At 47.3% G+C, this 15,215-nt stretch overlaps 1 protein-coding gene across 5 annotated transcripts in view; it reads left to right on the top strand.

Annotated features, from left to right (window-relative positions):
* Positions 1-2,893: 2,893 nt before the first annotated feature.
* HIVEP1 (HIVEP zinc finger 1) overlaps positions 2,894-15,215 on the top strand; it is a 147,717-nt gene continuing 135,395 nt past the window's right edge. The window contains exons 1-3 of one of the 5 annotated variants that reach the window (XM_037737828.1): positions 2,897-3,125; positions 3,411-4,003; positions 10,675-10,817. In XM_037737828.1, the coding sequence (XP_037593756.1) occupies positions 10,778-10,817 (40 nt within the window). In that variant the 5' untranslated portion in view covers positions 2,897-3,125; positions 3,411-4,003; positions 10,675-10,777. Of the gene's footprint in view, positions 4,004-7,065; positions 7,175-7,382; positions 7,691-7,803; positions 7,916-10,674; positions 10,818-15,215 lie in introns of those variants that run through there. The other 4 variants (XM_017526655.2, XM_017526656.1, XM_017526658.2 and 1 more) reach the window with 4 other exon arrangements.

Below are 15,215 nucleotides of genomic sequence, written 5' to 3'. Positions count from 1 at the left end.
CTTATTGCAGCCTTGATCTCCCAGGCTCAAGGAATCCTCCCAACTCAGCCTCCTAAGCAGCTGGGACTACAGGTGCACACCATCATGCCTGGCTAATTTTTGTATTTTTTTATAGACACAGGGTTACCCCATGGTGCCCAGGCGTCTTGAACTCCTGGCACAAGCCCGCCCCTCTTGGCCTCCCAAAGTGCTGGAATTACAGGCATGAGCTACTGTGCCTGGCGTCCTCTTAATTTTACACACATATGCCTCCATCCCTCCCTCCCTTCCTTCCTGTTTAAGCCATGGAACATCTATTAAAGCTACAGCAGAGAAGAAACTTTTTTTAAAATCTAAGAATGAAGATTAAGAGCAAGCAAAAGGCAATGGAGTTTCTGGTGAGAATCAGGAAAGGCATAAAAGGGGGAAGGATTTGGGAACAGGAAGAAGGGGAGAGGGAGGATGGACTGGGAGTTCTCCAGTCAAGCTCTGCCAGGAGCCAGCTGGTTGCTCTGTCATCTAATTCACATGACTACTCCATATATTGGCTTCTCAGTTTATAAGATGAGCACATCCCTTTTAACTGTGTCAGATATAATAACTTTGAGTCTAGAAATTTTAAAAAGGATTTAAAGAAAAATGCAAAAGCAAGAAAGTAGTTAAGTTGACATGAAAGTCTTAGCAACTAAACTGGAAGGTGAGCAGGCCTCTGACTACAACATTCATTCCACAAACATTTCTTTCAACACTGTTCAGGTGCTGGGGAGACAGAGAGGAACAAAGCATGTCACTTCACTCACAAGCCCCATAGTGTAGTGGAGGGTCGAGAGATAATAAACATGGAAGCCAATGAGATACTTGTAGAATGTTAGATGTTAGAAAGGAAATTAATGGAATGTTGAGGCAGAGGCTATGGGGTGGGGGGGGGGCGGTAACCACACTTGAGATGGGACAGATCATGTTTAATTTACATATGTTCAGATTGTGACTACAATGGGGAAAATAAGACCCTTCAGCAATCAACAAAATCACTTTATTTATAGTACAATAAAGGTGTGCACCAAGACAGCTTTCCACAGGAAGTTTGAGAGCCACTTTACTAGAAATGTGAAAGAGTAGATTACACAACAATGTTTTAAGAGTTATTGAGGAGTAATTCTTCCTGGAAATAAGAAAGTCTAGAATGAAATCCTTCTGCTCCTCCTCAAGCAATTGACAAGCCGCTTTCCTAGGCTGGCATTAACTCTATCTGCAATTTTATGGAAATATACTCTTGGTATCTGCTATAAACTAAATTGTCCCCCTAGCAACCCAATTCATATGTTGAAGCCCTAACCTCCAATGTGACTGTACCTGGAGATAGAGTCTTTAGGAGGTAATTAAGGTTAAATTAGGTAATAAGGGTGGGGTCCTGATCTAACAGGATTAGTGTCCTTAAAAGAAGAGACACCAAAGAGCTAGTGCATGCATTCTCTCTCTCCCTCTCTCTCTTTCTTCCTCCCTCTCTCTGTACGTGCAGTATACCTAAGAAAGGCCATGTGAGGACACAGAAAGAAGGTGACAGTCTACAAGCCAAGAAGAGAGGCCTCAGAGGAAGCCAACCCTGCTGATGCCTTGATCTTGAACTTCCAGTCTCTAGAACTGTGAGACACTGTATGAGCTCAGGGTCTACTGCAACAAAAATACCACCTTGTTAGATCACAGATCTAGGTTGGGTCATTTTCATTGAATGCTGTTCTTTCTCTAGGGTTACTCAGTATGCTGCTGTGGACATAGCTTACAAGGAATTCTTGTAGGAACTGCAAGCATCAATCACATCTGGTTTTCTTTCCCCTCTTTGCAGTATTTGGAGTATTTGGGTACACCAAATAATACCCATTAAACTGTCATTACTTGCCATTGAATGAGAGGCTTTTCAATGAGTGTGTCTCCTACAGGTAGCAGTGTAAGTACTGGCATAAATGTGAATTAAATCATCCTTCTAAAAACTAGACGTGGTTAAAATTAAACACATTTTCTCTTCTTTCCTTTAAGCCTCACACCATGCCAGCATGCCCATCATTTTCATGACACATCAAAACTTGAAAAACTTTTAAAAATTCCCTTTTTTTATACCTAGGAAACAAATGCATAAAAATTCCCTTTTCTTATTAGCTCCATCTATGTAGAATATTAGTAAGTTATTGTAATCTGGTTTTCACAACATATAATCTTTAACTTTGAGCAGCTGAATATTTTCTGGATTCCCCCATCAGGGCTCTATCATTTACCAGCTTTGTGGCTTGCAGGAGACCATGCAGCATTTCTAAGCCTCTGTTTCTTCACCTACAGTTTGGGTTTATGGTGGGGATTAAATGAGTTCATATAGAAAAACCTGGCAAGTCGTAAGCTCTCAATAACTGTTCATCACGACCACTACCATTACTACTACTGCTAACGCTACTGCAGTTTTTGTAACCAGCTTCTGTATGGATCCTAAATCCATCAGTAACAATCACTTTCCTTAAAAAGACCATTCTCAGGCCAGATGTCTCCAAATGGCTACCAACTGTTTGTAATATCATGGCTTAATGCCTTCCAAATGATGACTGAGTAGGCTCTTCACTGGTTGCCTGTTGTCTGCCCATTCTGTCTTCCTAGCTCATTACTAGAGAACCCACCCTTCCCATTGGCCCGGAGCAATCCAGGTATACATCTCTCATCTGAGTATAATTATTAATACCCTCCCTTTCACTCTTGAAAGTGTCCTGGTGTGGGTGTTACTTGTATCTCATTTGCTTAGACTTTCTGCTCTAGGTGGAAAAACCATCACACTGTTCACTTGCTCTCACCTTCAAGTCATTTCCCTCCTCTGGAATGCTGTTCATACACCACTGCCAAATTGTGAACTTTCTCTCCTTCAATATCCCACTGAGAACTCACGCTCAGGATGGCAGTCTGCTCACCCTGTCCTCTACTCAAGCAGAAGCCTCTCTGTGATCATGTAAATAACTGTATAACTGTAATTGGCTCTGTTTATAAGCCTCTTATATCTTTTTTCCCTCTAGGTGTTTTTCCGTGTGTTTATCCTGTCTCCATTAATTTGTAATCTCCCAGAGGGCAAGGCCGGAAACGCAGGATTCTGTTGGCGTAAAGTGGAGTCACAGGTAACGCTGATTGCTAGACAGTGCCATCCTTTATTACTAATCCTGTTAAAAAAAAAAAAAAATCCTTTGTAGTGCTTTGTTAGTGATGGTCCCGAGACTGCTAACCTAATGACAAACTATATTCAGTATCTGCTAGTGTCCAAGCAAGAGAAAATCAAGTTACATGCTTTCCACAATGTAAGGGGGAGGGTGTGCGGATACCTTGACCCATAAGGGAATTTATGGTGAATGTAAATCATGTTATAGAATGTGTTGCCTTTAGAGATTTATTCTTGTCTCTTCAAGGTTGCAGGACTATCTCAGAAGGGAAATAATATTTATCCCCCAAACTGAGATCTAAAACCCGAGCAAAGCCTCAGGAAACATACTCCACCACCATCTTACAAGTTTGTGCTCGGGTGGAGGGAAATGAATCTAAAGTAGGAGGCCTCCCTCTGTGCGTCTAGCAGGAAAGACCACATGGCGCAAGTCTCCAGGATCACTGGAGGGGTGGATTGGTCGTCTCAGCCCAGGTAGCAACAGGAAGCCCATGCAAATGCTCCTCTCTCGCTGCGGGGCGAAGGAGTGTGGGTCCTTAGCCGCGGTTACCTGCTCGCCTCTCTCGGAACCAGCTGGTGGAGTGCGGAAGATCTGTGTATCTTCCGGGCGCCAAGCCCAAGGTAGAAACCGATGGAGGCGGTGCACTAGATAACATCAAAGCCCCCGGCAGGGGCCAGAAAGGGGGGCACAGGCAGCCCGGGGAATGAAGCGTCTTCCTCTAGCATTTCCTCTCACGCCCACTTCCAACCTAGGAGGCTTTTGGTTTCTGCTTTTGCTGTTTTTAAAATTAAAAGTTAAACCCAGGAAGCTTTGCATCAGACTTTAGCGGTGCAGTTCGGGTAAGTTTTTCTCCGGGTTCTTTTGTCTGGCGCCTGGCTTGGGAAGAGCCTGGGCGTGGGGCAGAGTTGGCACGGCGTGCGGGGAAGGTTTTGTCGCCGGGTTGCCCAGAGGAGGAGGGGATTCGGCCGGTGGACGGGAAAGCCCGGAGCGCGCGGAGGGCGGAGGGCGGAGGGCGGAGGACGGAGGGGAGGGACGGGCGGCGTGACCCGGCGGCCGGCGGGGAGGAACCTCCGGGATCTCCGCGTGGCGGTGGCGGTGGCTGCGGCGCTGCCGGGCCGCGCGCTGGGCGGAGGTCCGGGGCCGCGGGGCCGCGCCAGGGGGGAGCCCGATCCGGGCTGGGCCGAGCGGCTGCGTGGGAACCGGAGCTGGGGACGCGGCAGCGGAGGGGGCAGGGTGGCGCGGGGCCCAGTGGACGCGGCTCCGGGGTGGACTTGTGCCCTCTCCAAACAGTTCGGCAAGAAAAACGTGTGTAGAGCTTTTCAGTGACACTGTCCTCCCTTGAACCGCGCTCTCCCCCAGGAGGGGCTCCAGAAGCGTTCAGGCGGCCAGTAGAGAGGGATTCCTAGAGAAATGGTCCCCTAGGAGCCCCCTCTTTTTTGGGGGGGGCAGAGAATGATCACTCGCTCCCGCATTGTCCCAAGATTTTTGACAGTTGAGGCTGTAGTTTACCATTCATATTCACCCTCTGCTTAATTTTTTCCCACGCTCTTTATTTGATACATTTTGAGAAAATATAATGGATTTGCCACAAAACAAGCCTACAGAAGATACTTTATAGCCTAGCCAGATTTCCTTGCATCGTGATATCTAGGAAGAATTGTAGACAAGAATTAGGAAAAGAAACTGCATTTAGAAAATTCAAAGACTTACTAGGAAACTATTCTGTATTGTATATATTTCAAATAAAAGTTTAATGTCGGTTTGCTGCTCAAGGAAATAGTTGAAATGTCAAAAATTTACCTATTATAATTAAAAATTGCATGTATGTCTTGTGAGAAAATTCGTAGTACTGCTGAATCCCACATAAACATTGTTGACAGTATGTTATGCCCAACAAATATTGGGTTAACTGTTACTCATTCAGTTAGCATTTTTCACTTCGGAAGTGATACAAACTCCACTCATTATCAAATTGCCTTTCTCCTGACAGATCAATAGCTATACGTTCACAGTTAAACGCATGTTTATTTTTTGATTCAAATAACCTAGTTGGGAAGTTACATTATATACTTTTTTGGTGATTTCATTTCATTTCAAAAAAGAGAGATGGTTATATCACATTGAAAATAGAAATTGCATTATTTCATTGTAGGGTTAGCATTTGTACGCTAGACATTATTTCACATGTACACAGTTGGATGATCTTTGCTTTTATAACCAAATTATAGTAGGCATATTTCCCCCTTTAGATATTATTTTTGGCTACAAACTTGCCATTACCCAGTATTCCATTTTTAATCATTCCCGTTCTGGTGCTCTTGAGCTTTTCTTAGCTCAAATGAGCTAGAGGTAGGATTTCTTCAGGTGAATTTTAGGGGTCCGCTCTAGCAGGAAAAACCTAGACGTCGTTATGGAAGCCCAAGGGAACAAAACAATTCAAGTTTGCACAGATGGCCAGCTGTCTTAGTGGGTGTATGGTCGTTTGGCATTTTTATTCCTTAAAAGGGGAAAACAGTTTAGTTTCATCAGGGATTTTTTTCTTTTGCATCAAATATTTGGTTCCACCTTATTCCTCCCAAGTTCGAGGCGGCCCGTTAAACCAGCCACTTCTGCCTGCTTCTTGAGGTGGATGTGTGGAATTTCTGTGCCCCAAACTGCGAAAGTTCTTTAGGTCTAACTTGAAACCTTCTTCGTTACCCTGGTCCAGCCCCTCTTCACTGCTTTACTGTGGATTTCCACCCCTTGCTTCCTCTACTGCTTTCTAGCAGCCGGGGTCACACTCTGGTTCATGCTAATTACTCCCTCTTCCCCTTTCACTCCCTCCCCAGCGTCCCTGGAGCCCGGTCCCACGCCCAGCCCCGCATCCCCCGGTTCAGTCCCCGAGGTCCCCTCCCCGGGAGGCCCTAAGCTGTAGGGCTGGCAGGCAAGGGGTTAATTGCGCTCGCAGCTTCAGCACTGGAAAGCACCAGCGGGGCTTTGGAGCGGCCTCTGGAATAACCTTGGCTTTCCTCGCTCTTTTAATAGAACATCCGACACCAAAAAGTGGTTTCAGTTCAGGGTTAATATTCTGTCCCCTTCCACTCTCCAAACCAACACCCCTCCCCCCTCTGGTTTTTTTAAAAGTTGTTTTTCAAAGTTAATGAGTTTCAAGTTTCACAATGACTTTCCCCTTCCTTCTACGCGTTGCTGAGGAAACCCCCCTAGGGTCCCCCCTCGCCCGCCCCTGTGCCTCTCGTGCCCCTCCCCCATTCGGCCCGGGTGAGGGGCGGGGCCGGGAGACCCCATGACGTCAGCGGCCGGCCCACATCCTGCTGTAGAAAGTAAAGAGACGGTAAAGAGAAACTACGGCCCCGCCCGCCCCGCCCCTCTTCCCGGATCAACCGCCCCCAACTGCGCGACCCGGCCAGGCCTTCCCTGGGCCGCGTGACCGGCCGGGTCCGCCTCTCCGCCCCCGCCGGGTGCGAGTTCCCCAGGCGGCGCGACCCTGGGCTCCCGCCCCCCGCGTCCCTAACCCCGCCCCTCCCCCCCCCCGGGCCGCGCCGCCGCCTCCACCCGCGCCCCCTCCTGTCCCTGCGGCGGCTCGGCCGGGCGGGGCGGGGCGGAGCGGCGGGTGGGTGGCGGGGCCACCGCGGCCTGGGGCCCGCCCCGCCGGGGAGACCCGGGGCTTTGGCTCCGCGTTCGCGCCGGGCCGGGCGCCCATCCCAGCCCTACCCCCGAGCAGAGCTGGCGGCCGCGCCGGCCCAGCTGGGCCCCGGCGCCCGGGCGTCCCCCACCCCTCGCCCCGGTCTCAACCTCATTCCCCGCGGGGACGCCCCCTCCCCCGCCCGCGCGTCGCTGCTACCCCGCCCCCTGCGGCCTCCCCGCCTCCCGCCCCCGGGGATCCCCTGCCGCCCCGCCCACCCGCGGGAAAGCCCACCACCGTCGCCCTGCCTCCCCCGCGCCGCCCGGCCCGCGTTCCTCCCGCCGGCCCCAAAAATGCTAGTCGTGCCCTACTCTGCCCTTGGGGAGAGGTAAAGCCCGCGCCGGTCCTCCCCACCCCGGGCCCCGCGGCCTGAGGGTCCGCCCGCCCGCCCCGCCGCGGCGCGCGCCCCCCGGCCCGGCAGCCCGGCAGCCCGGCTGCCCCGCGACCGCGATCATGCCGTGGCCCGGGGCGCCGGCGAGCTCCGCCGCCTCCTCTGCCCGGCGCCTGCGGCCCCCGCCCGCGCGCCCCGCGCTCCCCCCCCGCCCCCCGGCCCGCTCCCCTGTTTAATATTTCAGCGCTGGGTGGTGTGAGCGCCAGTCGCCGGCCTTCAGCGTGGCGGCTGCTGGGCGGCGGCGGGGCGGCGGACGGAGCGGGGGACCGGGGAGCGGCGGCCGCTACAGGAGGTCATGTTTGTGTTTGGGGTTGTCAAGTGAAGGAGGGATCCCGGGTGCCGCCGCCGCCGCTCGAGGGTCGCGGATATCCCAAGCCCCGGCCGCCGCCATCAGCAGCGCAGCTCCAGGGCCGGCTGCAGCGGCAGCGGCTCCGCCGGGCGTCCTGGCAGCAGGTTCGGCGCGGGCTCCGCGGCGGGGGCGCTGCAGCTGGGGAGGGCGGCGGGGCGGAGCGGGGTGGGGGGGCAGGAGCACATCCCCTCGGCGGGCGGGGGGCGTGCGGGTGTGCGTGTGTCTGTGTGTGTGCGTGTGTGTGCAGCCGCCGACCTTGCAGAGGGGATGGCTGCGTGCGGGAGACACTTGGCACTTCTGGGCGCCCTCGCCGCGCGCGAGTCGAGCAGGTACTGGGGGACCCAGCCTCCCCAGCCGCCTTCCAGCCGCAGACGCATTTTGCAAGAGGGCGGGGGGTGAGGGAGACCAGGCCTCGGCATCCCAACCTCCAGGCTTTGTGGCTTTCTTTCCCTTTAGTTCTTTGCTCTGCTCTAAGTCCCTGTTTACTCCCAGCCACCTGGGTAGTTTCTTTCCGGGTTGGGAGTGCGCGCCTGCAGCAGTTGGGAAGGGGGCGGTGGGTTGGGGCGCGGGTCGCCGAGGGCTTGCCTCGGGGTCGGGCTCGGGAATGAGTTGCTGGCTGGAGAGGGGAGGGGGCGGCGGCGGAGCTGGCGGCGAGGAGGAGTCTCCCGGCTGCCGCGCTCGCCTCATCTCGTCCTCCTCCTCCTCCTCCTCCTGTGCTCTCTGCATCCACTCCAGGCTCCTTCCTGAGCTAGCACTTCCATTCCCCCTCCTCCTGGCATGCGGAGCGCTTTGTTCAGTGCAGCGTTGCAGAGGGGTTTTCCCAGGCTCCGCCCTCCACATTCATTCTGTTTTTTCTCCTTGCAACTGTCTTTACGCTTTTTGATCGTGTCATGTTTTTGCTCCATAGAGTATTTATTTCTTTCCCTTAAAGGAGCGGTTTATCACTCGTCCTAGTCGCTACAATGCTGCTGTCTTTGGAAATCCCCAATTCCCCCCGCAAGGATTTAAACATGGGATGGACAGCTAGGGACAGTGGGTAGGCAGTGAACGGGGTAGCAGAAATCCTTTACGGATTGGGAATGTTCCTATTTTACATTTATGCTCTGGATTTCATGGGATCACATGATTGGATTACAGTCAGAGTTCACGCTTTAAAAACTTCCAAATATCGTTACCATTTAAAAGCTTTAAGTTTAACAAGGAACTGAGTTAAGCAATCATACGATTTATTTGGTTCTGGTGTGTCTCAATTCTTTATTGAATCAGAACCTTCCCGAATCAGATAGTGGTTGTTTCTTTAGTGCAGGGAGTGGAGGAACCGTATCTTTTATAGATCGCTTAGCACAGTGCTAGCTGAAATACGTAGTTAGACCATCATATTTTTTGTATTGTTTCTCATGTAGTTAGAAATTGCAAATTATTTTGTGCTGAGCTGACATACAGCCATCTCAGGGATAAAATACTGAAGTTAATTGTCGCCTTATTTACCTTCTATTTCTTATGATGAAACCATAAATTTCTAAAACCTTATCCTAGGATGTTAGACACATTCCTTCCTAATGCTTAATAGTGCAGCGTTTTTGTGTGACAGGTGTGAGAGGCAAAGCGTCTACAATATTTAGTTCTCCTTATGAGGTGGGTAATATTTCCTGGTTTTACAGCTGGGAAATCTGATTTTCAGAGAAATTAACCTGAACAAGGCCACACAGGGGTAAAGCCTGGCTTGGAATCCACTCTAGTTTGGCAGCAAGATAAGTAGTCATGACTTGCTGTGCAATACAGCCTTTTGAAAACAATCCTGAAAGTAGATTTCAGCTCCACAAAAGAAATAAGCACTGTTTGTGACTGAGTCATGTAGTACCTCATTGTTTAGTTGCTGATCTTGGGCAAGTTACTTATCCTCCCATTTGTGTTCTTTAATTTGTAAAATAAATAGACGATAGCTACCTTCTTAGTTATTGTTAAGATTAAATTAGGGAATGTGTAGAAAGTACACAGGCACATAGTAGGTGCTCAGGAAGTGTTCTGTTGTCTTCTGTGGTACCACATATAACAAAAGCTTTAAGACTACTCTTCTATTCTTGTGTCTTTGCTTAATGACTAAACATTGTTTCATGTTTAGCAGTGACGTAATGGGCTTTGCTTATCAGTTTTCTGGCAATAAGTTAAACTAAAATTTCAGCTTTAGGATCCTTGAGAATCTTGCAGAAGAGTCTGAAGTGGCTGATTTGGGGAGATAGGTGATTCCCTTTTGGATCATGATAGGTGATTCAGTTTTGGATCATTCTTGTCTTGGCCTATTGTATTTCAGATCACTGTGGTTTAAAATGTGTAAGTCAGGACAGGCTAGGTTATGCTGCAGTAACAAATAATTCTCAAACCTCACTGACTTAAGCAAACAAAAAAGTGTTTCTTGTGCAAGCCGTGTGATCCTGTGGGTTTAGCGGTAGCTTGACTTTGTGGTGGTGTCAGATGATTCACTGACATCCTGATCCCATGGCAGAGACAGAAGAGCAAGCTGTGGAGGAGCTTGCTGTGATTACTAAATGCTCCAGCCTGTAAGTAAAGTCTCATCCACTCACAGGTCATTAGCTACAACTCCTCACAACAGTGAGGCAGAAAGTGTGGTCCTACCATGAACCTAGAAGGGAGGTCTGGAATAACTGGGAGCAGCCACAATAGCAACCCCATGTATTAACTGAGTTAACTCTAAAACAAGATGAACAAGACACTGTCCCTGCCCCTATGAATGGGCAGCTTTATTGTATATGCATAACATAATCCTTTTGTAGCCTGATGGGATACTTTACTTGTACCTGGTATTGTCATTTTGAAACAAAGTGAGTTTTTCTAAATTCTTGCCTGATAAAGATATGATTTTTTTTTTCCATTTTCTTAATGAGAAATCCCAGATATTGACAAAATGACCTGTGTTTAATTAAAAGTTACTGAGTAATCTTTTGCAGTGGTGCCCAGCTTGGTTACTTTTTCTTGAGTTTAGGTTAGTGCCCTGCTAGGTAATAACTTTTAGAGTATCTTTTTCCTGTAAAGGTAGTAAAATATGCTTCTTTGTTTTGTTCTTTTTCAGCACATGGATTAATTGATGTATGTTGAGTTTATGGAGCTACCTTTTGGTGAATTGCTTTATCTACAGTTTTTAAGAAGATAAAGAAGCTCTTGGGTCAAAGAAGATGCCTCGAACTAAACAAATTCATCCCAGAAATCTAAGAGGTAAGGCTTTGCATTAAATAGAAATAAGGCTTGCCATAAATCTTTTAATAAAGTATCTCTTTGGTGACAGGAGTGGCAGTTTGTTAGATGTTGACCCTGCCTGATGGCCAGCTCTTTTTCTCTCATTCATTTCCAGCTGTCCTGCATAATTCCTGTGTCTCAGGAGATACTTAATAAGTATCTGTGAATGAATTAATTGAATTTGATGAAATTACAGTGCCATCCTTCCAAACTTTTAGATAGGGTATTAAAGGCTGATAGTCACTGTTTCTTAATAGGGACCATATTTGGATCAAGGAATCTGAAATTGATGGTTAAATATTCTTTGCCAACTGGATCATTATGAATTTTATGATTTTTTTTCCACTCCTTTTCCATACTTTTGAGGTTTATTTTTGTACTGCTCTATCAGTTAGATTAACAAGAAGTGAAGAGAGTTGTAGGCATTCACTCAGACCGTTTGCAGAAGTCAGGCAAATTGAGTTGTTTTCCACAAAGAAGCAGTGGATCGGAAATATGTGTATGACACACATTTCACACACAGACAGAAAAGTGTGTGTTTTCCACCAACCACGAATACTTTCAACAGTAGAAAAGTAAGTGTATTCTAGCTTCTTGTTTAAAAAGATTTGTATTGATCTCATGTATTTTATCAATGGTGAACAGCAATTATCTTTTATATTTTACTTCAGGAGATAAGAAGGTAGCCATGTTAAAAAAAACTACTAAAGCACATAATTCCAACTAAGTATGGTGTTTAATGAAATATTTGCCATTATAGAAAAAAAAGTTTCTGAAGCATATGTATAGGAGAAGTGACTTAAACATCAAGTAGATTGATTTGAAATGTTTCTTGGTGAAACCAATCTGGCTAGTCACCATAAGGCGATTTCAAAATGCAGTCAATTTAATGGCCTGTGTGAATCTGGAAATTGTGCTTGTTTCCTGTCTAGAAATCTCTGTTGCCATAGGTGGATGCCTCAACCCAAGTTCAAATTGATGATTGTAGTAACCAGTGTTCAATGAGGTGGAGATTTAGATGACAACATTAAGTGTAGTATGTGGAAATTCGACTTTTTTAGAGTCATAAAGAAAATATTGAAAATTGAATGTGTGTTTGCCTGTCTCCCTCCCTAGAATCTGAACTCTCTAGAGACTCATTCTCATTACTGTAGGAAAAGCCTCCACACCCAAGGGTGCCAGCTGAGGTGGGCATTTGGAGACACGGGCCCTGCTTTATCTGTCCAGGGAGGGCACCCTGTTCCAGTTTGCACAAGCGCAGCGTACAGATGAGCAGCGGCCCTAGCCCAGCACATTCCTGGCAGCTAATGGCAGCCCAAATATTTGTTGAAGGAATGAACACATGCATTGATCTGAAGATATTGTTTATTAGGTCATAATAAACCCAGTAACATTTTTCATATTTAAAATATATATTCATAATATTCTAGATAAGATGACTATCCTGAGAAATGCAGATTTTCAGACCATAGGCTCTTTTCCTTTCTGTATCAAATAAATGTTCAGCTCAGCACATGTTTCTTACCACCTTCAAATACCACTGTTCTGGTGATAGGGATAAAATGATGATAAAGCACAGATCCCAAAACGAGTATGGAGTTGAGGAGGGGATAGGTAAACATATAATTATGTGCCATGGTGAGAAATGAACAGTATGGAGATTCCGCAGAGGTAGGGAGCCATATTTTGTCCCCATTGTAGTGGGGGCAGTTTGGAGTCAAGCAGAATGATGATTTAGGGAAGGGATGTTAACACCTGGATTTGGTTCTTCATGCTGGGAAATTGTCTGTGAAGCTGACAAGGCAGAGCGTGTGCATTTCATCCTGGGGTAGGAGCTTGTGAAGTAACCTGGGGACTCTGAGCAACTTTAAATTATTCTCCATTTCTAGAGCATAAGAAGTTCTATTCAGGAGGGACAGGAGGGAGACAGAGAGGCAGGCGATTGGAGTGGGAGAATGAGGAGGAATCAGATCAGGAAAGGCCCTCAAGTTTGAGCCTACATTTCCTATGTAGAGTTAAAAGTTTTAATAAGAACACTTGCTTCTTTCCTGAAATTAAGATATTTTTAGAGTTTTCAAAAAGAACTTGAAATCAGTTGGGTCTGACTTGTCTGTGAGCATCTAGAAGGTTTCTTGACGAAGGTAGTTAAGAACTCTCAGCCACTAAAGAACAGATTGAAGTAGATTAGCAGCAGAAAGCATACATACTAAAGCCCCCTCAGTGGGACTTCTGATGGGTCTGGGGAAGACTTCTGGGAAGAGGCGGCTTCTGAGCCAGTGTAGCTCACTCCGTAGCAGGGGATGGCAGTGAAGCTCTGGGTCCCCCTGGATAACCCTGAGTAAGCAGAGGCACAGAGGAGATGGTGCTAAGCGGTGACACCTGGAAACTTCTGCTCTCCTTCTCACAGTGTCTATGAGGACCCTAGCACTGGGAAGGACGTGGGGGTGAAAGTAAGCAGGTAACCGTCAGCTACTGAGATTAATTTTTGAGCGGCTCTCTTCTTTCTCATTGTGACAGTTTGGAATATCAGGTTTGTTTTACCCTACTTGTGATCCACTGCTTTGGTTTACTAGACAGCATCTCTAATACGATGAGATAAAAAATGTGAGGAGGGGAAATCGGGAGACCAGAAGAGGCGTCACAGCCCAGCTTGCCCTCGCTGTTTCTGCGGGCAGCTCAGGAGTTTTCACGAAACCCGTTGCCTCTTTTTTTTGAGACAGTCTCACTCTGTCGCCAGGCTGGAGTGCAGTGGTGTGATCCTGGCTCACTGCAACCTCGGCACCGCGGGTTCAAGCACCTGGAGTAGTTGGGGCTACAGACGCACCACCACACCCAGCTGATTTTTGTATTTTTAGTAGAGATGGGATTTCACCATGTCGGCCAGGATGGTCTCGATCTCGTGATCTTATGGTCCACCCACGTTGGCCTCCCAAAGTGTTGGGATTACAGTCGTGAGCCTCCACGCCCAGCCCCCATTGCCTCTTTTGAGGCTTCCTGGGGAAATAGTTTGTGAAATATTTGTCTTGTGCTTGGTAATTAAGTCAGTATTAAAACATAGATACTTTATACTTTCTCAAATTATATTTTTTTTATACTTCCATGGCAGTTTCACATCTTAGAATATAATCTTTCTTTGATTTATTCTTGGTTCTCCTGCTGGAATAGATATATCCCTATGGATGTGCAAAGCCACAGGGTAATATGTCTTTCAGGAACATGAATGTTGCTTGAGGAAAAATACATATACTTGTCTGTGCATACACATATATATAAATATTGAAGTATTGGACAGGTATAAAAATGTACAATACTAGGATCTGTCGTGGAAGAGTATAGAAAGTTTGCATGGATTTGAAAATTAGGCCTGCATAGAGTGCTTTCATAAGGAGATGGAATGTATACTTCTTTGCTCTTAGAGGTTCTTTAGTAGCAAAAGTATAAGAAGAATTGTTAGGTGAAGGGCAGGAGACAAATTGGGGACATAATGAGACAGTGTCAGATTTGATGAGTGACTGCGGTTTTGTTGAATTGTCTCTTCACTCTTGGCCCAGTAAACCAGATAGAATCAGTTCTCCATGCCTATTTCCCATCTGCTGGAAACAGGATGGGTGCAGTTTGAACACCGACCTACATCCTTTGTGAGGTTGAAGAATTTTGAAGGAGGATGAGAGAAGCACTCGGTGTTCAGAAGAAAGGTTTAGCATGTTGTCCTAGGTTCCGTGGAGAAGGATCACACCTGACTGCACAGGGTGGCTGCTCCGCATGCTCTTGGTGAGCTGACAGCCGGGCAGTGGGGCAGTGTCAACTCACCGTGTCACCCAGCCATCATTCCTTACTCATTGTTGCTCTCTGTAGGGGTTGTCTCCACCACCTTCTCAGGTCTTCGCTTAGACTGTTGGGGAACGTGGAACGGAAGAGTTGGTGACTTGCAGGGGGCTCCATGGCAGTTCTGTTGTGATAAAGGGGTCTGTTTGTGTTCTGCCACTCATTATTGCAGATATGTTTCAAAGCTTTGGAAAAAAAGAAAAGAAGTGTTACCTATTTTAGTTGTATTTGGGCCTAAGCCTCATTTCCTTTAAGATTGGAAGCCAGTGTGGAAAATACTAAGTATTAACCTTTTGCAAAACATATTTTGAAAATTTGGTGTAGCTGTTTTTCATTTTTATTGGTTGAGTTCATTTGGCTGTGAACACCCTGCCAAATGAGAACTCTTTTCCGGTCTGAGAACCAGATTTCTTTTTTTTTTCTTTCTTTTTTTCGTTTTCAAGACAGTCTCACTCTGTTGCCCAGGCAGGAGTGCAGTGGTGTGATCCTGGCTCACTGTAACCTCTGCCTCCCAGGTTCCAGTGATTCTCCTGCCTCAGCCTCCTGAGTAGC

The sequence above is a fragment of the Cebus imitator genome, unplaced genomic scaffold, assembly GCF_001604975.1.
Source record: "Cebus imitator isolate Cc_AM_T3 unplaced genomic scaffold, Cebus_imitator-1.0 Scaffold43, whole genome shotgun sequence".
NCBI lineage: Eukaryota > Metazoa > Chordata > Mammalia > Primates > Cebidae > Cebus > Cebus imitator.
This window is presented reverse-complemented; position numbering and strand designations above follow the sequence as displayed.